Below are 26,995 nucleotides of genomic sequence, written 5' to 3'. Positions count from 1 at the left end.
TAAGGAGTTCCACAAGTTGACTGTGCGCTGCATGAAGAACTTCCTTTTATTTGTTTTAAACCTGCTGCCTATTAATTTCATTTGATGACCCCTAGTTCTTGTATTATGGGAATAAGTAAATAACTTTTCCTTATCCACTTTCTCCACATCACTCATGATTTTATATACCTCTATCATATCCCCCCTTAGTCTCCTCTTTTCCAAGCTGAAGAGTCCTAGCCTCTTTAATCTCTCCCCATATGGGACCCGTTCCAAACCCTTAATCATTTTAGTTGCCCTTTTCTGAACCTTTTCTAGTGCCAGTATATCTTTTTTGAGATGAGGAGACCACATCTGTATGCAGTATTTGAGATGAGGGCGTACCATCAATTTATATAAAGGCAATAATATATTCTCAGTCTTATTCTCTATCCCCTTTTTAATGATTCCTAACATCCTGTTTGCTTTTTTGACCACCTCTGCACAATGCGTGGACATCTTCAGAGAACTATCCACGATGACTCCAAGATCTTTTTCCTGACTTGTAGCTAAATTAGCCCCCATCGTATTGTATGTATAGTTGGGGTTATTTTTTCCAATGTGCATTACTTTACATTTATCCACATTAAATTTCATTTGCCATTTTGTTGCCCAATCACTTAGTTTTGAGATCTTTTTGAAGTTCTTCACAGTCTGCTTTGGACTTAACTATCTTTAGCAGGTTAGTATCATCTGCAAACTTTGCCACCTCACTGTTTACCCCTTTCTCCAGATCATTTATGAATAAGTTGAATAGGATCGGTCCGAGGACTGACCCTTGGGGAACACCACTAGTTACCCCTCTCCATTCTGAGAATTTACCATTTATTCCTACCCTTTGTTCCCTCTTTTTTAACCAGTTCTCAATCCATGAAAGGACCTTCCCTTTTATCCCATGGCAGCTTAATTTACATAAGAGTCTTTGGTGAGGAACCTTGTCAAAGGCTTTCTGGAAATCTAAGTACACTATGTCCACTGGATCCCCCTTGTCCACATGTTTGTTGACCCCTTCAAAGAATTCTAATAGATCAGTAAGACACGATTTCCCTTTACAGAAACCATGTTGACTATTGCTCAACAGTTTATGTTTTTCTATGTGTCGGAAAATTTTATTCTTAACTATTGTTTCGACTAATTTGCCCAGTACAGACGTTAGACTTACCGGTCTGTAATTGCCGGGATCACCTCTAGAGCCCTTTTTAAATATTGGCGTTACATTAGCTAACTTCCAGTCATTGGGTACAGAAGCCGATTTAAAGGACAGGTTACAAACCTTAGTTAACAGTTCCGCAACTTCACATTTGAGTTCTTTCAGAACTCTTGGGTGAATGCCATCTGGTCCCGGTGACTTGTTAATGTTAAGTTTATCAATTAATTCCAAAACCTCCTCTCGTGACACTTCAATCCATGACAGTTCCTCAGATATGTCACCTACAAAAGCCAGCTCAGGTTTGGGAATCCCCTTAACATCCTCAGCCGTGAAGACTGAAGCAAAGAATCCATTTAGTTTCTCCGCAATGACTTTATCGTCTTTAAGCACTCCTTTTGTATCTCGATCATCAAGGGGCCCCACTGGTTGTTTAGCAGACTTCCTGCTTCTGATGTACTTAAAAAACATTTTGTTATTACCTTTGGAGTTTTTGGCTAGCCGTTCTTCAAACTCCTCTTTGGCTTTTCTTATTACATTCTTGCACTTAATTTGGCAGCGTTTATGCTCCTTTCTATTTGCCTCACTAGGATCTGACTTTCACTTTTTAAAGGAAGTCTTTTTATCTCTCACTGCTTCTTTTACATGGTTGTTAAGCCATGGTTCTTTAGCTTCACTTGAAATTATCTTACTTTACGCAGATCAATGTTAAAGCATCATATCACCTTTTATAAAATGAACATGTTAGGTAAATACTGTACCTTTGTAATTGCAGTGAAAACTTTTTCCAGAATAGCATTAGGTTGGGCTTTCTGTGGTCCATTGGCCTGGACTTTAAGACCTAAGGCACAGGGTTTAGCTATAAACCTACAACAAAACAAAGAGGAAAGAAAATCAAATGAGATTCTTCAATTATTTATTGCAGGATCTGTTGTTATCATCAGTGACATGCCATAAATGTTAAAACATTAAAAAGAAGTCATGGTCCCTGTCCTGAAATTTCTACGTCAGACAACTGCAATACACAGAATAATAGTGCAAATGCAAGAATGTAGAGGTGTATGCATCAATGGAAGAAAACATCACAGAATAAGAGCGTTTTAAGGGGGGATTTGAAGAGGGAAAGGTAATGCCATCGAGTACGTGAAATGGGGAGTTGTTCAAAGTACTGGTGGGAGGCATGAAAAAAAGACCAGAACTAAGAGTGGGAGAAGGATCATCAGAAAAGAAGAGCATACAGAAAGAGCAAAACACCATGAGGACACTGCTGTGTACAATAGGCATGCGAAACATAATATTTTCTCCTCCACCTTACTGCCTCTTTAATTAACTAGACCCCAGGTTGGCTATGAACACAGAATTGCTTTTGTGCCCTGTGTCAGACACAGCTTTTAACGTCTGACAACCTCAGACTTGCTTGACCAACACAACTCAGTAAATACCAACATAATCTACAAACATAAGTGATTTCATCTAACTCAAAATGGTTTGGGACCATTCCTTTGACAGTTCCCAGTAAAAAAGTATATCCTAAAAACTCTTCTGCCAGTGCATGGATCTTTGGCACAGATCCACAAAAGGTAAAACCCGGGCTGGCCTTAAGGAAAATGGCTCCCTGGGTGCCCTTTCTTTTAGTTTTTGAACAGCAGCATGGGACACAAGGCATGAGGACCAGCTCCTGGCCCTGGAGCTTGGCTGGGCTGCACAGGGAGGAGTTTCTGAACCTGGGGGCTCCCCGAGACATAGAGCCCCCTGACCACCTACCAAGAGGAGAGAGGGTGCATAGTCACCATCCCTGCTGTGGGAATGGGGGGGCCCTGGGGCTGGCCCACTGGCTCCGCAGGGACGAGCCCTGCTGCCTGGACCTCCCCGCCAGGCTGGCAGCTCTGGGCGGCATTGCCCTCCCCCCCCGCCCGGCTGGCCAGAGTTCCAGTCCTGGGCTTGCCCACACTCACCCCTGCTCTGGCAGCCCAGGAGCACCAGCTTGTGGCAGTCAGACGGCACCCACCTGACCATGTCGCCCACCCGTAAGGCTGGCCCTGGTTAAAACCAATCAATAATTCTGCATAGCTTATAAATAGTTCCTTTTACATAAAACCCATTTTGCATAATATACATAAAGATTAGCTACGTAGCTACATAGCTAAGGAATGGGAACATGCCATGTATTTAAGATAAATTGTTCATATTAATGAGTTTTACTAATGGAGTTTCTTACATGGCTCAAAGTTCATCTCCTCCTACAAGCTCAAGTCCAACTGTTAACATTCTCAGAAAGACTACAATTATATATACTTTATGATGAGCTCTGCATTTCACCTAATAACATCCTTGCAAATAAAGAGGAAAATATTCCTAGAGTTATTCCATTGCTCACACAAGGCTGCGTTGAGTCATCTGGCTAAAATCCAGGCACTGAAAAATGTATCCCAGTGCAAAAAAAACTACTTAGATGAATTTCAGGACACTACTTCAATGGTTCAAATGTAAATCACAGATCTCAGATTGTAAGCTTTCTCTTAGATTGTAAACTCTTTGGAGCTGGGATCATTTTTTTGTTCTGTGTTTGTACTGCACCTAGCAGAAATGGGGCCTGGTCCATGACTGGGGCTCCTACGCATTACAATGATACAAATAATAATAAATAATTGAGGTAAGAGCTGTATTCCACTGCCCCTCGCCGAAACTATCCCATTCCCCAAGCTTCTAGCTGCTTTGTGTTTGAATATACTGAATTGTTCTCAGTTTCCCTTTAAAGACTTTTTATAATATCCTAAAAATTCAACAAAGTAACAAAAAACAGCACACTAAGTAGATAAGAAATAGCTCTGTGTTTATACCGCTGAATATGATTGCAGGCTCTCGTGAGCAAATGTGGAATTCTTATCAATATTTAAACACCATGCAAAGACTGTTTTGAGCAGAAATTGTGTTTTCCTAAAGATAACATAGATGATGAAGAATAAATCTCATTGCACTGATCACAGCAATGATGTTGGTTAAAGAAAACAGATTGGTTTCAGATTCTGGTTCAACCTTTAATAGGTTCACAAGTTTACAGCATGTGCCTCCTTTAAAAAAAAATCTAAAGTAAATAGAAAGTGAGTCAGAAGAAATATGCATTCAAAATAGGTTGTTTACATTTACACTTTCATGGTGCTCTGAGGAACAGTTCTGTCACAAAATATTCATATTTCATCCTGCAACATTTGCATCTGAAAGCAAATGCTAGAGTCTGAAGTCATTTTTGGTAGGTATTCATGGACTTAAAAGAAACCCCCAGTGTGGTCACTTAATTTCCATATTTTATAATTAGACATGCATTTTCTCTTATATTCATTAGTTTGGATAAAATCTGAATCAGTTGTAGGACTCGTGTTCTAATCATATTGCCAGTGGCTGCAGCATCAACCAGGAGGAGACCAAGGCTACAGGCAGTGTAAATACATTGCCTTAGGATCTGATCCCTCAACAGCAAAGTCAATGGGAGTTTCACCATTGAGTTCAATGGGAGAGGAGAGTGGAGCTGTAGCTCTTCTGCCTTGACTCATTTTCTACTTATAAAATATAAGTTGTATATCTAAAGTGAATCATTTATCATTTACAAGAGATATATTAGAACTGCTCCAAAGCCTTTGCCAGAGAACTCATTCAAAGCCTTAACAACAGACTTGTAGGATTGCGCTTGGAGGGACAATAGCACTGGTGCCACTGAAACATCAGGCTTTCAGTCTGTACAGGCACTGCCCATGGTGTAGATTCCTGGGGCAGAATGCAACAATGGTGTAAACTGCTTGGAATAAATGCAACTGCAACCATGCTGGTAATACTTGTGCATGGTTACAAACAAACACTAAAATCCTCTAGTCTAGATAAATATTTAGATGGTCAGATATCAGGTCATTTAGAACTTTATAGGTTAAAATTAGGGCTGTTGATTAATCGCAGTTAACTCTCGCGATTAACTCAAAAAAATTATTCGCGATTAAAAAAATCACCATTCATCACAGTTTTAATCGCACTGTTAAACAATAGAATACCAATTGAAATTTATTAAACATTTTGGATGTTTTTCTACATTTTCATATGTATTGTATTCTGTGTTGTAACTGAAATCAAAGTGTATTTTTAATACAAATATTTGCACTGTAAAAATGATAAACAAAAAAACAGTATTTTTCAATTCACCTCAGACAAGTACTGTAGTGCATTCTCTTTATGGTGAAAGTGCAACTTACAAATGTAGATTTTTTTTGTTACATAACTGCACTCAAAAACAAAACAATGTAAAACTTCAGAGCCTACAAGTCCACTCAGTGCTACTTCTTGTTCAGCCAACCGCTAAGACAAACAAGTTTGTTTATATTTACAAGAGATAATGCTGCCCTCTTCTTATTTACAATGTCACCAGAAAGTGAGAACAGGCATTTGCATGGCACTTTTGTAGCAGACATTGCAAGGTATTTATGTGCCAGATATGCTGAACATTCGTATGCCCCTTCATGCTTCGGCCACCATTCCAGAGGACATGCTTCCATGCCAATAACGCTCAAAAAATAATGTGTTAATTAAATTTGTGAATGAACTCCTTGGGGGAGAACTGTATGTCCCCTTTTCTGTTTTACCAGCATTTTGCCATATATTTTCATGTTATAGCAGTCTCGGATGATGACCCAGCACATGTTGTTCATTTTAAGAACACTTTCACTGCAGATTTGACAAAATGCAAAGAAGGTACCAATGTGAGATTTCTAAAGATAGCTACAGCACTCAACCCAAGATTTAAGAATCTGAAGGGCCTTCCAAAATCGGTGAGGGATGAGGTGTGACGCATGCTTTGAGAAGTCTTAAAAGAGCAAAACTCTGATGTGGAAACTACAGAACCCGAACCACCAAAAAAAAAAAAAAATCGATCTTCTGTTGGTGGCATTTGACTCAGATAATGAAAATGAACATGTGTCAGTCCGCACTGCTTTGGATTGTTATCGAGCAAAACCCGTCATCAGCATGGACGCATGTCTCTTGGAATGGTGATTGAAGCATGAAGGGACATATGAATCTTTAGTGCATCTGGCACACAAATATCTTGTGACACCGGCTACAACAGTGCCATGAGAACGCCTGTTCTCACTTTCAGGTGACATTGTAAACAAGAAGCCGGCAGCATTATCTCCTGCAAATGTAAGCAAACTTGTTTGTCTGAGCGATTGGCTGAACAAGAAGTAGGACTAAGTGGACTTGCGGGCTCTAAAATTTTACATTGTTTTCTTTTTGAATGCAGTTTTTTTACATAATTCTAAATTTGTAAGTCCAACTTTCATGATAAAGAGATTGCATTACAGTACTTGTATTAGGTGAACTGAAAAATACTATTTCTTTTGTGTTTTTTTTTTACAGTGCAAATACTTGTAATCAAAAATAAATATAAAGTGAGCACTGTACACTTTATATTCCGTGTTTCAATTGCAACACAGAATATAATGCAGAAACATCCAAATGCAGAAAACATCCAAAAATATTTAAATAAATGGTATTTATTATTGCTTAACTGTGCGATTAATCACTATTAATTTTTTTAATCGCTTGACAGCCCTAGTTAAAACCAACGGAGAGCTAATGCAGAATACAGAGCACTTGTCTAATATGAGAAACTCCATCAAGAAACTCCACTTAGCAGATGTGCAGCCACATTCTGGATGAGCCTAATTTCCCAAATGGTTTTAAAGTGCAGCCCAAGTAAAGAGTCTTGCAGTATTCAAGCTCAAGGTGACAAAGGCATAGTTGACAAAGGAAAGGGGGAAAAGGGTTGCATTCTCTAGCCAGACACAGATGGACTAAAAGCAATGCTGACTACCACTTATCTGATCAGCTAAATGCAGTTGAGGATATAACAAAACTCATGTGGATATTTATTTCAGAAACTTTATTTCCCACCTCTAATATATGTTTTTAAAGCTTCTGTAGACATCCTCTTATTTCTTGCTAAAGATGCTACTTTTCTGAGAGGCTGGGAATCTTAGCATCTGAATTCAGGAATTATACTAAAAACCATTTAAAATTAAAGAAATTAATTATTTTGATTGCCCTAAGGGTAGGTCTACACTTACCCTGTAGTTCGGCGGCAAGCAAATCGAACTTCTGGGTTCGACTTATCGCGTCTTGTCTGGACGAGATAAGTCGAACCCGGAAGTGCTCGCCGTCGACTGCGGTACTCCAGCTCGGCGAGAGGAGTATGCGAAGTCGACGGGGGAGCCTGCCTGCTGCATCTGGACCGAGGTAAGTTCGAACTAAGGTACTTCGAACTTCAGCTACGTTATTCACGTAGCTGAAGTTGCGTACCTTAGTTCGAATTGGGGGGTTAGTGTAGACCTGCCCTAAGAGAAGGCACAAAACCAGATGAGATTAACTTCACAAGGAAACCAAAGGGAAAGTCAATCAGCATCCAAGCTAATTTTATAAAACCCTTCAAAAGAGGCATCATTTATAAATAGAGACAAAATAGAGAAGGACTGTGGGTGGAATCAAAATAAAAAGAATGAGACAACTTTTTCACTTGTCAGGCTCACAAAGGAATGCACTCTGAGCCTTAATTGCTGATGGCAGCATCCAGAGACACGAAACTAAGTACAAATAAAAATAAGTTCATTTCAAAGACAGATTTTCTAAACATTTGAAAAGTTATTTTTTCCCTTCAGTAAAGTCTCTTGGTTGATTATAAGTGCCAAAGATGGCTTTTGACTACCTACCTCTCAAGTGCGTGAAGAAATGACATTGTTCTGAGATAATGTAAATCAGATGGCAAAGTATTGCACTGCAGAGAGCATATGACGCAAAAATGTGTTCAATTTGTAAGAGTCAAAAGCTGGTTAAAATAGCCAGAGGGACTAAAACTTTACAAGGTGTAACTCCAGCAAGCTTCAGACCGATATGATCTTCACAGAACTCTCTGTGAGCCACTTGGAAATACAATCTTAAAATGACAGCCTTGCTAATTAATATGCTGGGGGGAAATATAGTAAAGGGCGACCAGATTATTAGCCTAAAATTAAAAAAAGAAGAGCCTAACGTTCAGTTACGCGCACTGTCCAAGACAGGATATATGCTCTACATCAGGAAATTTTCTTTGATCTTTAAAAACAAGGGACCGAAATAAAGGGAAAAAATACATTTCTACTGTGCTTATTACAACCATAAAAGAAACAGGAACTACTTTAGGAATGTGTTCAGCCCCCATTACTGCAGTGTCTGAGTGCCTGACAAACTTTCATAATTTCCTTAGCAAATACGTAATTTCTATAGACTCTATTGGTTTCATGCCTAAATTCTATAGAATGTTTCCACAAAGGACAGCAAGACATTCTGGGAAGTTGTACAGTGTACACAGTCTGTTGCTGTCTAAATCACTCAAGGCATGTTTGCTATTTGGCTGCTATGAAAGCATATATGGCAAAAAGTGAGTTTGTTAAAGCTTAAAATTTCACGATGGTCTCTATCCTGGCATGGCCTCGTTTTTATTCCCCTGCTCTTGAGAAAGTTAAAGCATGTTTATGAAATTTAATAATAGATTGTTAATCTAAAATTGGGGACTAAATTCATGTATTAAAAATGGTAACATGAAGGGATTACTGCAAATCTAACAGTAGTGTTTTGCATTGCATACCTGCAATGTTAAATATTTGTATACAACAATCCACGTGTGCAGGAAGAGCTGGGTGAATAATTGATTTTTTTATAAAAATACTTGAATAGGCTTTGGGACACAGAGAGAAAGTAAGAATCACTGTACGGCATGTGATTAGGGTTAGGGTCCTACTGCAATAAGTATTTAAATTATTACAAAGTAGAACAGCTTCAACGGAAGAGATTAAGAAACAGGAGCGCCAGAAGTCCCTAGAAATGTGTGTGTGGGGGGGAGCACCAGTGCCCAAACCATGGCCCTGCCCTCGCTCTGCCTCTTCGTGCTGAGGCCCCACCCACACTCACTCCTCTCCCCGCATCCATCGCTCACCCTTAAGGCAGGTAACAAGTGGGAGGGCATATCCCTCCCATGTTTTAAAATGATGGAGCCATGGCCCTCTATCCCCCCTGTGCCGGCACTGCTGTTAAGAAAGCCCTAACCCAAAATAATCTATAGCCCAGTGGTTGGGGCACTTTCCAAGTTCAAAACCCTGAACAACATGAAGAGGAGTGGAAAACTGAACACAGGTCTCGTACATCCAAGTGAGTGTCCTAACTATCGGGCTAAACGTCACAAGGTAGGCAGTGTTGTTTCTTCCTTCTCCAGGCATTTTGTGAAACTAACCAATAAAAACAAATTTGGTTGAAAACTATTTGGCAAATTTATGAAGAGTTTTGAATCAACTGAAACTGTGTTTTTCAACAAATACACTATTCATCCAAAATTTTTCACCCAGCTGTGTGTGTGCACTTTACTCATGTGCATTTGGAGCATCTAGTGACATTTAAGAGCTTTTTACTGCAGTGTTTTGCTACCAAAAAAAGTCAAGTAATTCAATTTGCACCTCTCTCACTTTTGCCTCCACTGCAGATTATGCCCTGTTTTCCAAGGTTAAAATGTTTATAAAGTTTAACCAGTGGTGTCCTAAATTTTTGCTGTCAGCTGTCTTAAAAAAAAAAAAAAAGCTTTATCAGTGATCTGCATGTCATCACTATGTTCTTTGTGATAAAGCTTTAACCTGTATTCCTAAACCAAACATCAGAGTTCAAGCTTAAAAATTCTAATGCCAGTGTTTTCCCAAAAGAATGTATTCTGTTATTCAGTGAGGCCGATTCTGCCACTTTTACAATTGCTGTGTGGCACCTTACTCCATAAGCACAGTAGAACCTCAGAGTTAAGAACACCATAGTTACAAACTGACTGTTCAACCACACACCTCGTTGGGAACCAGAATTATGCAATCAGGCAGCAGAGACCAAAAAAACGAGTACTGTACAGTACAATACTGTGTAAATCGTAAACTACTAAAAAGGGGAAAGTTCTAAAAAAGATTTGATAAGGTAAGGAAACTGTTTCTGTGCTTCTTTCATTTAAATTAAGATGGCTAAAAGCAGCATTTTTCTTCTGCATAGTAAAGTTTCAAAGCTGTATTAAGTCAATGTCCAGTTGTAAAATTTTGAAAGAACAACCATAACGTTTTGTTCAGAGTTACGAACAACCTCCATTCCCGAGGTGTTTGTATTTCTGAGGTTCTCCTATAATTCCAATAAGTCAGTGGGACGACTCAGAGTCTGGTACAGTGCAATGCGAATAAGACATCAGAATCTAGCCCACTCTCTGCCTTCTTTTAATCCTGAGAGTCCAAGGTAATTGCAAGCCAAATTCTCAATTCAATTAATGTCAGTGAAGTTGCACTAGGGTAAATGAAAGGAGAATTTGGCCCATTATGTACCAAATTAAGCCTCAGACCAGAATGGAGGTGAAACCACATTTAAACCAAGTCCAGACCATGGATTCTAACTTTGTTTTAAAAGCAGTCTGGCTCATTCACAGTAGCCAGCCGAACTGTTTTTACTATCAGTTCAGATAATGCAGACCTGAGCTCAGTGTACAGTGTCTGAGTGGGAAGCACTCGGCCTCTGCATTCCAAAATTATTTTGCACTCAGTTTAAATATGTCAAGTATTTTACAGGTACTGTATAACATCTGATGGCAGCCCCAGATTGCACTTTGACTCTGATGTAGGTGACATCTCATAGCTATTTACCATAGTACCAAAAAAGCTTTACAGAATGCAGGAAATGGAAGGGACATAAAGTGACTTTGAATATGTCACATACTCCTAACAAAACAGCATCATTAATATCTACTGTTCTTATACACACCCAGAATACCTGCAGCAAAATTAGGGTCTTCACTAGACTGTGAACATGGGGAAATATTTCCCCAGAAGAAAATAAACAGAATTGCATTTGATTAGCTTCACTTTTCGATAACTCCTTCTCATTTTTGATCTTCTTGCACTTTAAAATTGCTGAGCTAGAGGTATGAAGTTCTGGTTTTGAGAGAGGGGGAAAAGAAGCAGAAGGAAGGAGGGAAGTGATTGCTTTCTCTTCTTTATGTCCTTGTTCATTGCTGCTCTGGAAGGAGCTAAATAAACATCACTTTCCCTTCACAGACTATAACAGCCACAATGCTTGAATAAAGGGAGACAAGAATGTCTTCCTTGTCAACAGACAGCAACCCTCAGTCTGTACTCTGTCAAAGCGCCCCCTGAATTCCCTGAAAGCTTTGCCTGAATAAAAATTGGAGAATTGGACCCTTAAATAACAGATGCCATAGCCACATTTTGTATTCTGAAAGCTGCTTTTCCACAGTCTTATGATTACGGTGTCACGGTGATAAACATCCCTCCTGGTGAGCTGGAGAGATATCTCTAAAAAGTTCTTCTGCAGAAATATGAATGGACCAGTTCCTGTGCTGATGTAAACTGGTATAGTCTACACCACTGAGAATCTCACCCAATGTCACTGCACAAAGAACAAGGTTTTGTTTTTAAAAACAAACAGGTATGCCTCACCATAAGGATATGGTTGGTTTATGTGAATCTCTCTCATTTCCTTCTACTGGGTAACAGTGATCCTTATTAGTTGCTCTAACCCCTCTTATCTTAGTGCCACTTATCGCCACAAATTACATGATTTGAATCCCAGGGTTAACTAGAAATGTTCGTATTGACCCTCATAATCCTTTAATACTGATGTTCATTAGCAGTAGCGAAATCTGTATTTAACAAATAATTTTAGATAATCAAAGGGGGGAAAGGCCTGGGAAAGAAATACACTGATTCTTCCAATATGATTTTCTGTAACGTATTAAACTACAGACTCATCTGTTGATGGGGCTTAAAGGTTGTCAAATAAAATGAATCTGACTTTATGGAGCACTTGTTCTCCCAATGCCTATACATAATACTCATAAAACTTCCGTTACAAAATGTGACTTGTGGCAGAGAGATGTTTTATTGTGGGACCACAAAAATTAAGATCCTATCTTGAAGTACAACTTCCATTTCAGACCTTCCAAGAGCTATAAATGATTTCACCACCTGACAATCTACTCATCTTTAAACAATTTCGCAAATATGGGATTATTGATTAGACTGTTTATGCAATGCATCTAGGTCAGAGCCCTGCATAAAACAAATACTATGTATTGTTAATTGCTCTGCAGTACATACAATTCATCTGCTGCCATGAGAGGTCTAATTATGCCAGTAATTTCATTCAACAAAGATATATTTTGATGGTATTTTCAAGTACGCAGGTAACACTTTCCCCTAGCTTTCTGTAGGTGGGACACATGTCCAGTTTTCACCTACAGATCTTCCATCTGACTCCATATGTAGTTTTTCCCTGTACTTGCAATTAGGAGATTCCCAGATGGTCCAAGATACAACTCTCCCAGACCACATTTAGGTCAAATGTACTGCCTAACTATACAACTCTATTGTTAGACAGCATGTCAGATTGGTTTTTTTCAATTCAAAACTCACACACAGAGGTGTCTCTTTAATTAAACTAAATATAAAGCTTCCTATTATTGTACTTATTGTTCCATATTGTTCTTGTTGAAAACCATATTATCCAAGTTCCATAATATTAGTATTTCTTTAAAAGAAGGGATGTGACAGAAGAGAAGGAAGAAAAAAGTTCTCCAAACCAGGATAAAAAGCTGGGCATATTTCTTAGGACTCTCCAGTTACAATAAGGAAATTAAGAATTCCTTCATTATCAATTGATGCACTTTGAATGTGAGTGGCATAACATAAAGCTCTCTTGTAGCATCTTGATACAGTGCTTCTAAAATTAAAAAAATAAATAAAAAACCAGTAGCCACCTCTAGTCACTGTTCTGTACACATAGCCTTTTTGGAGTTTATCAGCAACATTAAAGATAGAGGTTAGATCCTGCTAGTCCAAAGGTGCTCAAAAATGATCTCTGACTTTTTTATCGGTGTTGGGTCTATGACAATTATGCTGTTTGCATTCTGTCCAGTAGAAGGCAGTGATACAATATACACTAGCAGAGCTGTGCAAATGTACATTATATAAACATTTTATTCAATAAATTCACATACGGTAGTTTATATAAATGGGGGATTGAAAAAAGTATTCAAGTAATTTGAAAAATAAAACAACTTTAAAAAAAATGACAATATTAGTTGACCAACTGTACACGTTACCCAGTTTATAGAAAGGGGTTTTCTTTAAACATTCCAAAATTATTGTTAATTATTGAACTAATTTGTTCAGATATTACCTTTTTCACTCTACGTGTCCTATTCATATCCTCATCCATTTAACCAGAAATCTAATGTTTTTATTCTATGGCACAAGATACCAACCCCAAGATTTTTACACAGGAAAGTTGTGACCATCCTTTCTCCATTTTAACTATGGAGTAAACCAAAGACATGCAGGACATTAAGAAAGAGTCCTAAAAATGGAGGCGCAACCAACTTCTTTTTCAGACTGAGATATGAGATGGAAAGTCTACTATAAATTAATTAGCACATTACTTTTCAGTGCCGAAAGACAACACAGTAGCTATTATCTAGCTCTATTGTATTTCCTGCCACAGACTGCAACAAAAACCATCCACTGAATTCGTGTTCAATTAATGTTACAATGGGCTTGGGACCAGATTATACATGTAAAAAATTCTAACCCCATATTAGACTCTTAACACATGAAAAATCATCTTAAATATATAAAATTTTAATCCTGTGTTTATCATTATTAAGCCTACCATAAGAGTCACAAGCATAATGCAGAAGTCTCAGCAGAGAGAGATAAATAGACCCAGGAAAACAGTAGCAATTGGCAACATATACATTTGGATTTTTTTTTTAAACGGACTACTCCTAACAAATGATAAAACCATAATTCCATTTACAGACAATATGTTTTGAGTGTTGCGCCGTATGGCAGGAAGGTTTCTAAACATTGTTCAATTTTTAATTTAAACCTTTCAATTTAACTACACTGAGACAAGTGACCTATCTGCTCTGTAACCTTGAGACATCTCCCAGGAGCTCAGAGATGTGAATTATTTTCAGTTTCTGATTTACTAGTGTGATTTTTTAGTCTCACATGAACTTTTTTCATATCTCCTTCCTGTCTTGGTAAAGTAATGACACTTTTTTTTTTTTTTTTGGTCTAGCTATACTGCATTTCAATGGCTAACATTTTATTCCTCTAAAAAAAGTATCTTTCCATAAAACACAGCCCCACTGTATCAATACTAGGTAACACTCTCTGTTACCCCATTTGTGTTAAGCACAGAGGGCATGATTCTCCCATCAATTACACCAGGTTTGCATCGGTTACATCAGCATCAGCAAGAATAGAATCAGACCAGTACGTTTCTGATATTTTTATGCAATGCATTTGTTGAACACAGTTGGAACCACTCCATCTTGACTCTAACTCCTACTAATAAGGGACTCCTCGCTCCTCATTACCGGCCAAATCCTCTTAGCAGAGCCCACGGCCTGAAAAACAGGCTTGTGCTGTCAAGGAAATGTCTGAGCCCAATCTGAAGTAGCCAGCATGGAATCACTCTAAGGCTGCTACTGCAGACTTCGGGCAGGAACAGGGACCAAGCCCACTGTTCCCCTATGCAGAGTTTGGGGCCAGTGGATCCATGCTATGCATAAACACATGGGGCATGGCCCAGGTTTGCAGCATGCACTGCTTACCAAGTCCCCAAGCACACTGTGAACATGGTATTTCCATGATGGTTGGGGCCTTCTACACCCTTAGAAAAGGCCAGGGGATTTTGCCTTCTGCAGATGCATTAGGAGAATTTGTTTGAGTCTTCCCTGAAATGCATCGATCTCCTCTGCTGTGTAGTGAACTGTGGCTACATACAAGGACCAAAGACCAGCAAGGACCAGAAACCACCAAAGTCACAATCCCTTAACACTTGCACTATGGCAGTAACTCTACTGAGTTACTACAGTAACTTAGCAAGTTAAAAGGCTGCAAAAGTTGCTAAGGCCAACCAATAAAGGAAGACATAACACAAATTAAGCCACTGTATTACAACTAAACAACCCTGTGTAAAATGGACCCTTTGTTAAACCTCTGATTATTTTCTATACAGGGTTTGTTTTCCTGAAGAGTAAGGAGAAAAAAAGTACATATGGGAAAGCAACACCCCTCTCTCCCTATTGCTATTTTGAAAAGACATATTGTCCTTTCCAGAGATGGATCAGAGCAGATTTTCTCTCCTCACTTGCATTCAGCTCTCTAAAGAGCAGATTGCTTTCAGGGATATGTAATTGATGATATTCTGACTTGTCAGGATGTTTTGTTTTATAAAACAATCTGTTCCATGCAACTAACGAGGGCACATCTATCTAAATTACTCTAGCTTCCCAGATGAGCCAAAAGCAGAGACGGCTTGTTTCTGAACAGATAGTCACGATTGGAAGTTTTTCTAAAAAATATGCTCTAGGAATTATTTTGAGGAAGTGCTATGGCCTGGGTTACACTGGGGGTCAGACTAGATGATCACAATGGTCCCTTCTGGCCTAGGAATCTATGAACGATATCTACGACCTACACAGCGATTTTTTTTGAGGCTGACCCATTTAATTCAATAGGTCCCAATTTGAAAATGTTTCAAAACGTGTTTTTTTTTTTTAATGTGAACAATAAAAGTCCATTCACCAGGACTCTTCATGAGACAAACTTAGCAGTAGCGTAAGTCCTCTGACTTCACTGGAGTTGTGCCTGCTTATCCAGTGTTAAATCTGGTGCATGATGTTCTGATGCTCTCTACTTTGGTATAAACAACAGGTAGTACCTGTACCCCCCTGTAGCTCAGGTGTGAGCCCTAGCCTGGTTAACTCAGCCTTCACCACTCTCAGAGAGATACGCGGAGTTCCTTGCAGTTTACTATGTGTATTGGGGAGCAGGATGCAACTTTTGCATGCAACATTTAGAAACTATGGGTCTGTCTGTCTACTCGGGATAAACAATAAGGATCCCAGCACACAATTCACAGAGCACAATTCACGATTGCCCCGATGTTCTTGTGCAGAATGCAGTATATCCATCACCTGACTGGTGCTGACTTGTGAGACGTCCTGCCAACGCCAGGAATGGCACTAGTTCAGTGAGGCGTGAAGTGATTCCCGCGTGTACACATTTTGGGAAGAGCTTTGAGATCCTTCAGAATAAAGAAGCTAAGGGGCAAATCCTTTCTCTACCTCCATGGATTCCAAGGGCCCTACCTGCGGCAGAACCAGGGTTGTCCTGCTGCGCAGCGGGGGAAGAATCCAGAGATGCACAGAACAAAGATGTACTCCCCACAGTGAGTGCCAACCACTCTCCCATTTGGGGACAGGACATGGGGTTAGAGATGAGGACACTGGGGATGGAGGTAATCAGTAGCTCCAATGGCTACTGCAATCCTGCGAATGTAGCTGTGGCAATGGAGAAGCTCAGCTGCCACTCTGCCAGGGAAAAGGATTCCTCTATCCATCTACAGTTGTACCCAGCACACAGCCTGGTTACTTAAATTTTGCACTGGGCATTGGATTTGGCCCTAACAATTTAGAGATCATGTGTGTTATTTGGAAAACGTACATCCTTTTCTCTGAAATTAGTCACCGGTTCGGTGCACTGCTGCATGACTGCAGTCTGCCTCTTTCATACAGAATGAGAGAGGAGCATGGCACTGCGCTGGAGGGGGAGCCCATGAACCCCTGGGGAGAATTCTCCACCAGCACATTGAAGGCAAACTTGGGCTGAGTCCTCTGCCTCTGACTGAGTTTTCCACTCTCTGGTCTCTAAACCATCCCTGTCAGAGAGGATGTCTCCCTAAGGTTCTTACTTCTGGAGAGCAAAATTTGTTTTGACTTTGGAATGGACAAGATTGCATCAAATGGCAGGTATCTTACATAAGTTTCCCAGGCCAGTTACTCCACCACACCCCAACAAGGTCTTCACCGCACATCCTCCCGTTCAAATTATGCAAGCTGAACACTGTGCTATTACTCCATATACACTGTATAAAGTACAGGGACAAAGTATAAGCATCTTCAGCAAAATGCAGCTTAATACCTTTGTTTGATGCGTGGCGTTTCCTCCCTCCTTGGTCAAGGTTATAATAAAGCATGTGTGCTTAAATGGGGGAAAGCGGAGTCCTTCTCAACGAGCACTTAGACTAGGGCTGATGAAAAACAACAATTCCATTTTACAAAGTATTTGCAGGTTTTGAAATCTGTTTTCATTCCACATAGGAACAAAAACGAGGCCTTTCAAAACATGAAATATGAGAGCACGACTCATTTCTCTCTCTGGTTCTCACCAGAAATGCTATCCTGAACCTCAGAACCATTTCCAACAACACTTCATTGAAATTGATGCATTTCCGCAGAACATTTCAATTTTTACTAAATGGGATTTTCCAGTGGAAAAGTGTTCCGTCAGAAAATTTCTGACCAGCTCTCACTTATGCCTCTGCTTATAAAGGCTGGTGGGGGAAGGATATATTTTGTGGGAGTCCTCTCAAAATACTGATAGCACAGCACATTCTTAAAAGGATACTTCACTTTTTATTTAGCAAACACAAATGTTTCACCTAAGGGTAAGACCTCAGCAGGAAAAAAAATGGGAGCTTGTTAGTCAATGGGAGCTTCTCCTGAAAAGAGGAAAAGCAGAAGTAGGCGCAATATATGCGACATGCACCATAATTAGCACCTGCAACCAAAAAGCTGAACTGTTAGAACTGCAGAGGCTCATTCCCTACATGAAGGGTTGCACTATCAAGGGGATATGGGGCAGTGTGCAGCACAATCATTAGTTTCTTTTCTGTTGTTAATTAAAGCTGTAGGAAAGGGAAAATATGCTCATCTAAAGTTCTGATGCAAAACTGGCATGATTAATTAAACACAAAAATGTACATGGAACTAACGATCATTGGATACATTGCCCCAGAAGCTTGTTAGGGTACAGACCATTGTATTGATAGAACATGCAATCCACTGACACTTGCTAGCAAATAATGGTCTGATTCTACTTCCACTCTGATATAATAAGAAAGGCAGCCCCCTTCTAAAAGATTAGAGGAAATCCCTTCAGAACACCAGACCCACACACACAACAGCAGCTCATTGCAGTAGTTTCTTACCCTTCTCTGTGAGGTCATGGTTTTCTCACATGCACTTTTTTTGCATTTCACAATAAAGTTTTCAGGTGGTTTTTGTAATTCCACATGCAGATGCCATCAACAGACGTGTCAGCTGGATGGGCTTGATTTGGTGAGGAGCCAGTCAAGTGGGATGAGTTCTTTATTTGATTTTTATATAGTTTTGGTACTAGGGAGAAAATCTCATGCCAGACTGGCAATTCTCCCACAAGTTCTGCTCAAACAGACTCACAGAAAGAAAACTTCAGTTAAAATGCAAGCACCATTTCTGTTCAGTGTGTCCTGATTAAAATTTCTCTTGGCAGAACTTGAAGCTTTTCAAAATAGCAATAGAACACTCTCTATGGAGCAGGAGATACTTAGCAGGACTTATCTGTTGTCACCACTCTCTGCAAATGTGTCACTCCTTCACGGTAAGAACACGGAATGCACTTTCCCTTCAAAACTTTTTGTTTTTCCTGCTTTTTCAGTAAAACTGAGCCAGTTATTTTTACCTTCAAAAGGGGAACTTAGAAGCCGCAGCCAGTTGCAGAGCGACATAGGGCTAAAGGCAGCAGCCCCCAACCTACCCCAGCTAGGAGCAGCGCAGGGCTGATACCAGCATGCCCGAAGCCAACAGCGGTGTGGTGCTGAAGCCGGCAAACCTACCCCTCCCCCCCCACAAGCTAGGAGTAGCGGGGGAGCTGAAGCCGGGAGCCCCAGCGCCCCCCCTCCCAAAGCTGGGAGCAACACTCCCCCCGTACACAGCCCCAAGCTACCCTCTGCCTGCACCTGAGCAGTTTTCAAACTTTTTGAATTGAATCCCCACACTGAGTTATATTTTTTGGTTGCGTCCCCCCACAGCCCAGACTAGGGTAGCCAACTTTCTAATGGCACAAAATTGAACACCCTAGCCCCGCCCCCTGCCCTGCCCCTCCGCTCAGGCCCCGCCCCCGCTCACTACATTCCCCCTCCCTCGGTGGCTTGCTCTACCCCACCCTCACTCACTTTCACTGGGCTGGGACAGGGGCTTGGGGTGTGGAAGGGGGCTCCAGGCTGGGCAGTGGGGCTGAGGGATTCGGAGTCTGGGAGGGGGCTGCGAGTTGAGAAAGGGAGTTGGGGTGTGGGAAGGGGTGAAGGCTCTGGGCGCTGGCTCTGGGGTGGGGCCAAGGATGAGGGGTTCGGGGTGCAGGAGTGGGCTCCAGGCTGGGGGGCTCTGAGGGCTGGGGGAGTCTGAGGGCTGAGCTCTTGCCCCTCCCCCCCAAACAGAAGTAAAACTATACCTATGCCCAAGGGTCCCCCTGAGTTATCTGCCCCCACTCCCACTGGGCCCTGGCATTTTTATAGCATGTTGAGGGGGGCCTCAGCAAGAAAAAGGTTGAGAACCCCTGCTGTAGGGGATATCCTCAAAGCTGGGGAAAACAGAATGCTCCCTCTGTGCTGCCCTGGAGGGAGCCCCCAAGGAACAGTGTTTTGTAGCGTCAAAGGGTTGTGCAGTCTCTCTGTGCCCTGCTCTGTGCTACAGTGGAGAACTGCATTGGAGAACACTGCAGCCTCTGTGACTCCCCTCACTCTGCAAGCATGGACTTCACAGTTCTCAAGGCATTGCAGCACAGTGCAGGGCACAGACAGACGCACAACAAAAGGGGGATTCCAGGGTGGGCTGGGGAGCAGTCACATTATGGCCAATGAGTCCATTTCTGTGTAGATCAACTGGTCAAATATCTCACCACATATCTTGGGGAGTGGGGGGAGCAGGAATCCTATAGCAGAGGTGATCTGCCCCCAGAGAAAGGAGCATTCGGTTTTCCCCAAGTCTGGTGCGTGTCCCCTGAACAAAGCTGTTAATGGCACAAAGGCTCAGGATTTGGCTCTAAAACAGAGGGCCTCACCAGTTGTGGTCATTAACATTCCCATGACACCTTTTTTTTCCTCCAAGTGTATGGGACTCAGCCTCAGTGTTATGGCCAAATTCCAAACTGGACAATTACTTCAGCCTGCCTAATTTCTCCCTGCAGTTTATATTGGATACAGTCTTTACTTCTGGTCCCTCCTAAACTGTTGTGGTGTTCATGTGCACTGTGAAACAGTTGTCCTGTTTCATGCCAGAGCTGCCTGCATTTCAGTTGTGAATGAACCATTCCCTTGAGTAGCTTGTGTAACAGCACAAGACCCTTTTCCTACAAACACTTTTGCTTTGAGTAACTTTATGGAGGGGGACTACTAACATGCATAAAGTTACTTATATAGATTCACTGTGTACATTTGCAAGATCAAAGCCTCAGCTTTTAAAAGGCTTTGGAATCTTTTAGGATGAAAAGCAAAGCACTTTATAAATATGGTGTTTTGTCCTGACAAAACTGTCACTGTTAAGTGCCTTTCACACTTTGGATGCTATATATGGTAAGTGAAGAATGTTTTCATTAGAGATCAATTTTTAGGGAATAAAACTTGGTCACAGAAATTTGCTTAGGGGTAAAATGTGACCTACAAGTTCCTCGGTCCAGGAGTATTTTCAGAGGGGAATAAAGTATTTGCCTTTATTAAAGTCTCTGAAAGATGGGTAGAATAAGAGGAGATTTAATAGATACAGCATTTGCAGGCTCACCAATTTATGTGACAAAGACAAGCATGTAATTTTAAGTCAACCAACCACATTAGGTTTTTCTGTACGCTGCTCACCAAGCAGTGGTGTTGAAAAACTGTCAATTTTGCAAAGCTCTTGCTTTGGGGAAGTCATCGATTTTTCAAGATCAGTGAACAGTTTAATACAACAACATGACTGACCTATGCTGCTTTACTATTGTAGGTCTGGTTGTTCGTACTGGGCTGCTGGCATTTTTTAAAAGAAAATTTAAGATGTGTGTGAACAGGTGCCTTTCATGTATTCCTCTAAAAGTAGGTTTGAAAAGATTAGATTTTTCTCAGTAAATGTCATTTTCAAGGTACACTCATAAACCATTGAAAAAATATTTCCATCGACAATAACTGAAATGTGCAATAGGCAAAGTAAGAAAAATGGTGCTTGAGAATCTAGCACAATTTGATTTAAGGATAGAGTTTGATTTTTATATTCTGATGTGATGTTGATAATTTGTGTTTTAATGGTTATAAAGCTTTAACTTTTTGAATCTCAACATCTGTTATTAAATAATTGTTTTCTTTATGCTCATACTGTCTGACCTCTCCATAATTTCCCATAATTGAGAACATTTAAATTGATAAAAATAAAAAAAGCTTAAAAATAAACATCAATATTATCCATCAAAATAAAAAAAGAAAAATCTAATTCTCCCACAACTATCTAAACCAAGTCCCCACGCTGTGTAAAGTAGGGGTCAGCAACCTTTCAGAAATGGTGTGCTGAGTCTTCATTTATTCATTCTAATTTAAGGTTTTGAGTGCCGGTAATACATTCTAATGTTTTTAGAAGATCTTTTTCTATAAGTCGATAATATATAACTAAACTATTGTTGTATGTAAAGTAAATAAGGGTTTAAAAATGTTTAAGAAGCTTAATTTAAAATTAAATTAAAATGCAGAGCCCCCCGGACCGGTGGCCAGGACCCTGGCAGTGTGAGTGCCACTGAAAATCAGCTCGCGTGCCGCCTTTGGCACGCGTGCCATAGGTTGCCTACCCCTGGTGTAGAGTCAAAAATCTCACCCTCTTTCTGAGATTTCTCTCTGTAAGCAAAAACATCAATAGTACCAAAAGTTTAGCTCCAACTTTCTCCTCAGGCATGGGATGCTCCTAGGATTTTTTCTCAACCCCCAACCAAGATCCTCTCTATTCAAAGAGCCACTTACTGAGTCCTACCTCCCTTGTATCCGTGTTGGGTAGGAAGCCAGCTGCCTCAGTGAGTCAACAGAGCCCACAGAATCAAATACCTGTTAACAAGGTGGGGTTGTTTCAGATTCCTTCACCATCAGTTTTGAGAAATTTTAGTGTATAGGAAATTGGGTGGTACCCCTTTAAATATTGTGTGTTCTCTAGTGGGCTTCTCTGTATTCAAGTTTCAGAAGCCACCAGTAGCGCAGTAGTATTTATATGTTGTATAGTTAGCAAACACAACTATTTGGACCCCACTGTGCCCATGTAGTTCCTTCATATTATGCTTCTTGTGTAAAGAGCATCAGATGCAATGGAAATCAATGCAAATCACTGCAGGAAATTTGCAAATAGATATAAAAAAAAAGTAGGCAGTATAGGCCTATATCTACTTCAAGAGGGCCAATTCAATAGTTATTTGACACTCTGCATGCTTTTGTCATGTCTGCTGTTATTTTTTTCCTCATCTTTCTCTTTCCTAGTACAGGAGGGAGGGTAGTGTTTGCAGGTGTTGGGGAAAGCAGGAGTCAGTCTGATTTACTAGTAAATATTAATGGTCAGCGTAGTAATGCAGGCTAAAAACTATGCTGCAGTGTTCAAGCCTGATGGGGACTCCTAAGGAATTTACCTAAACTTTTCATACTATTTGGTAATGAACCAGAAAACTTGTAGACCCCTATACTCTCGCCCCACCCTATCCTCAAAGCACTGCAGAGGGGAGCACAACTGGGTCTGTTTGAAAAAAAAAGGAGTCAGCCGCACAAAAAAGCATATTTGCCTCTAACAACTACACCCGTAATATAGAGAACTCTGGCAAGATTGTCCTGTATGAGCTGACTCCCCACCACCCCCCATCCCCATTTCTTAGAAGGGTAACTGAGCGAATCCATGAGACAGCCATTCACCCCATCTCTCAGAAGGGTAATTGAGCGAATCCATGGGACAGCCACTCACCGGAAAGATCAGGAAAGCTGTATCTGTATTCTTTAGGGGGGCGGAAAAGTAGATACAGGGAGCTCTGAAAAGCATTTGAGGCAAATGAAGAATTGAGACAGACCCAGAAATAGAGGGCACGAACTTAAACCAACAACTGGCTGGGCACAAATGGAGCTGAGAGAGAATTGTTTTCCCACAGAGATTACTAACGGAGGCACCATAAAGAGTGTGTTGTTTATTGCTTTATTAACTGTGTAAGAAAAGCATGCTCTGTAGTAAGAAGATAGAGGTGATATGGGGCAAGACACTCATCTTTGGTATTAACCGCCATATACTGGCCCAGTACATGCAATCACATCTTTCTCTAGGTGTAGACCCAACAGCTCCACTATATTGCCTGATACTCAGCTAAGGGAGTCCTCCTTTGTACTACTGCCATCCCTGTCCCTATTTGATACATAATCACAACAAATGCTTACTTCTCTTTGACTGTTTAGCCTCCTCTTTTCTATCCAGTATCTTTTTGGCTAGTGTATTTACTGTTATGCATAGGAATTGATTTATATATAAAATTACACCCTTTAATAGAGCCAAGAGAGAGCAAATCACAAAGGTGAGAAACTAAGTGGAGTCTATCTAATTAGAGCTGGTAAAGTCAAACACGGGTAAAAATATGTTTTAACAACAAACCTTTTAGCACACATGGACTTTTTTCTGCCCCAGACAGGTGTCATTTCATCATTAGAATTTTGTAACATCCTGGTGATATTTACTCCAGATTTAGACCAGAAAAAACAACCTTCCAGCAAATCCATCCCAAGTTTCACCCGGGCCTAGTTCATCTTAGCACAGGAAGTTGGGGGTTCAGCTGTATGTTTATGAATACTCATGCACTGCAGATATTACCAGTGAAGCTCAGAGTTTGTGTGCCTTGCTTCTGTGTCTAATTCAAGGAGTTTCCTTAGTACATGGGAATATAAACCTTCTCTATACTATTAAATAGAAAATAAACTACAGTTGCCTGGGCCTCAAGTTTTACCTAAATTTTTAAAGCTATCTATAAGCTTTTAAAAATAGATCTATAAACACTTATTATTTTCTGTATCTTCATGTAACTGAAGAACACATTTTTGGAGAGGAATCACACTCCATAATTATAACAGAATTGTCTCCAACGTAACACAAAAACTGTACAGATGTACAGAAAGGTCAAAAATAAATATTTTTGCAGCCAGCTGTCTGGCATATTTTGTAATATCTAAAAATAAATAGCTTATTCATTCTGTAAACTTTCCAAGTAAAGGCTAGCGAAAGAGGAAAGGAGGAAGGGAAGGGAATAGAGAAAATGAAGAAGAGGCAAATAATAAAATAAAGTAATAATACTTACCTCTTTTATAGTGCTTTTTGTCAAGTAGATCTCAAAGTGTTTTACCAAAGAAGTCAGTATCATCAACCCCATTTTACAGATAGAGAAACTGAGGCACAGATAGGAGACACAACTTGGGCAAGGTCACCCAGTAGATCAGTGGCAGAGTCAAGAATAGACTCCAGGTCTCCCAAGTCCTAGTCCAGTGGTCAATAAAAGTAGTGCCAGTGAACATCACATTTAGTATAGTTCTGAAGTTAAGGTAAGATAATTGGCTGGATTCTCTTTTGAGATCTTGCCCCTTGCGCTGTCTCAGTGGTGTAAAGAGACTGGAAACTGGCAAAAATTGGTCAGCAGAAAGTTCCCCTGTTAGAGGAGAATCCCCTGCTGGTACAAGTGTACTGGATCTGGGCCCTGCACCAGTCCCCTCTCCCCCATATCATAGGGAACATGTTGAAGGAAAGGATTGGAGAGAGTGTGGCAGGGCTCCGCTATGTCTGTCCTCCACACAGAGCTGCTGCCAAGGCTGGGACTGGTTCTCAGGATGAGGGAGCTGTAATCAGGAGATGTTAACTTAAGATGTTTTACCATAAGACTTAAGGTAAAATGCAGAACTGATATGTACAGTAATAGAAGGTACATCTCAGGGAGCTGACAGCAGTCTAGGTGAATAACTTACAGGCCAAGGAGCCAGACGAGAGAAGGCATGTAACGTGGATATGTGAAGGTGTAAACTGAAGTAGCCACCCAACTGATCTATTTGAGAAAAGATGGATCTCATGGGATAAAACAGGGGGGGAAAGTAATTGATATAACTCTTCATCTCACTAGGCTATCCTATTGTAACTCAATCTGTACCACCACAAGTCTACTGAATTCCTTTATCTTTTGTAACTGTCACTCTCTCTTAATACTGACGTCAGAAAATAACTTCTACTATCAACAGTTACCTTTATTAAAGTTAGTAACCAATTTGCACCATCTTCTGGGCCCTTAGCATGCATGTTGCATACTCTTCACATGCATCACTGCACAGTGGCCTAGCAGCACAGGCTCCAAGTACAAAAGAAGCTATAGCAACCTACTCTTTTAAAACACTGGGAGAAATGAAAAGCAGCTGAGCCACTCAAAGCAACTGTGCAGGGAAGTAAAAGTTTTAGGGTATGTCTACACTTAAAACGCTATCGCCACTGTAGCGCTTCAGTGTAGACACTATGCTAACAGAAGGGGTTCTCCCATCAGCACAAGTAACCCACCTCCCTGAGAGGCAGCAGGTAGGTTGATGGAAGAACAGTGACTTAGGTCAGGTTAACAAATGCCGTTCAGGGGTGTGGATTTTTCACACTCATGACCAATGTAGTTAAACCAACCTAATTTTCTAATGTAGACTAGACCCTTGTAATCATTTTGATAAATAATATGAAGCAAGAACAAAGACTGTTGACTAGAAAACCAATGGAACCCAGCCAGACTCCTTCATTGTAGTTCCCTGAACTGGCTACAATAAATCATGTTTCATCACATCAAAGTCCTCATGAGTTATTTATTTTTTATTTATAAAAATAAATCAGAGAACAACAGAGTGAAAATGAAGTTTGGAAAGATATAGCTAAAAGCCCTAAAGACTGATTGTAGTCCACTCTAACACCAATCAGATGGTACGATATTATTCTGAAAGATTGCAGCAAGTCACAGGTGAGAACAATTGCGTCGGCTCAGCAATGTACTCACAAGGAATATTAAGAAGTGTGAAGCATTGAGAAATGAAATTATTCAACTCGAAAAGAAACTCATTAAGCAATGAAAGGGTGGTGCAAGTTCTTTGAAGGCCAAACAGAGAAGATTCTCTGTGTTCTAGGGAGGGATACTGGAAAACCTCTTAGTCATGGGGCTGACTCCAGGCACCAGCGTAGGAAGCAGGTGCTTGGGGCAGCCAATACAAAGAGGCGGCACTTCGTCCGGTATCGGGGCGGCACGTCCGGGTCTTTGGCGGGAATTCGGCACCAGGTCCCTCATTCCCTCTCTTCTTCTTTGAGCTGCCGCTGAAGTGCTGCCAAAGAGGAAGAGATGGAGTGAAGGACCCGCCGCTGAATTGCCAGAGCTGCCGCCGAAGTGCCTCCGCTCGTCTTTTTTTTTTTTTGGCCACTTGGGGCGGCAGAAAAGCTGGAGCCGGCCCTGCTTAGTCATATGATACTTCATTAAAGGAAAAGCCAGTCAAATTGCCACCTAAAACAAAGGGAGTGTTTGGGCCAGATTACATAAATTATACATACACTCCTGTGCTGATGGCAGTACTGTCCCACATCATTTCAGCTGCTGTGTCTCAGCTCAGAGAGGAGTGTTCACATTAGACCATCTTTTGGGTGCAGACTGTTCCCCTTGAAGAGGAGAGAGCAGGTCATAGCTACCCCACATTGGTGGGGTCTGTATTCCCCCAGGAGCACTGGGAGTGGGTGTGTTTGGAGAGAGATTTCACTTTCATTCTAAGAGAGGGAATGAAAAGCCAGCCAACTTTCAGAACTTTGTGGTTGTGACAGGG

The 26,995-nt window shown here is 40.7% G+C and overlaps 1 protein-coding gene across 2 annotated transcripts in view; it reads right to left on the bottom strand.

The window, feature by feature from the left end:
• The window catches only part of CERS6 (ceramide synthase 6), a 208,959-nt gene that overhangs the window by 143,328 nt on the left and 38,636 nt on the right, over window positions 1-26,995 (bottom strand). For both annotated transcript variants that reach the window (XM_005290402.5, XM_005290403.4), the window contains exon 2: window positions 1,927-2,032. In XM_005290402.5, coding sequence (XP_005290459.1) covers window positions 1,927-2,032 — 106 coding nt within the window. The remainder of the gene's footprint in view (window positions 1-1,926; window positions 2,033-26,995) is intronic.

This window comes from Chrysemys picta, chromosome 11 (genome assembly GCF_011386835.1).
Source record: "Chrysemys picta bellii isolate R12L10 chromosome 11, ASM1138683v2, whole genome shotgun sequence".
Classification (NCBI taxonomy): Eukaryota; Metazoa; Chordata; order Testudines; family Emydidae; genus Chrysemys; species Chrysemys picta.
Note: the sequence above shows the minus strand (reverse complement) of the source record. Positions and strands in the feature narration are given on the sequence as shown.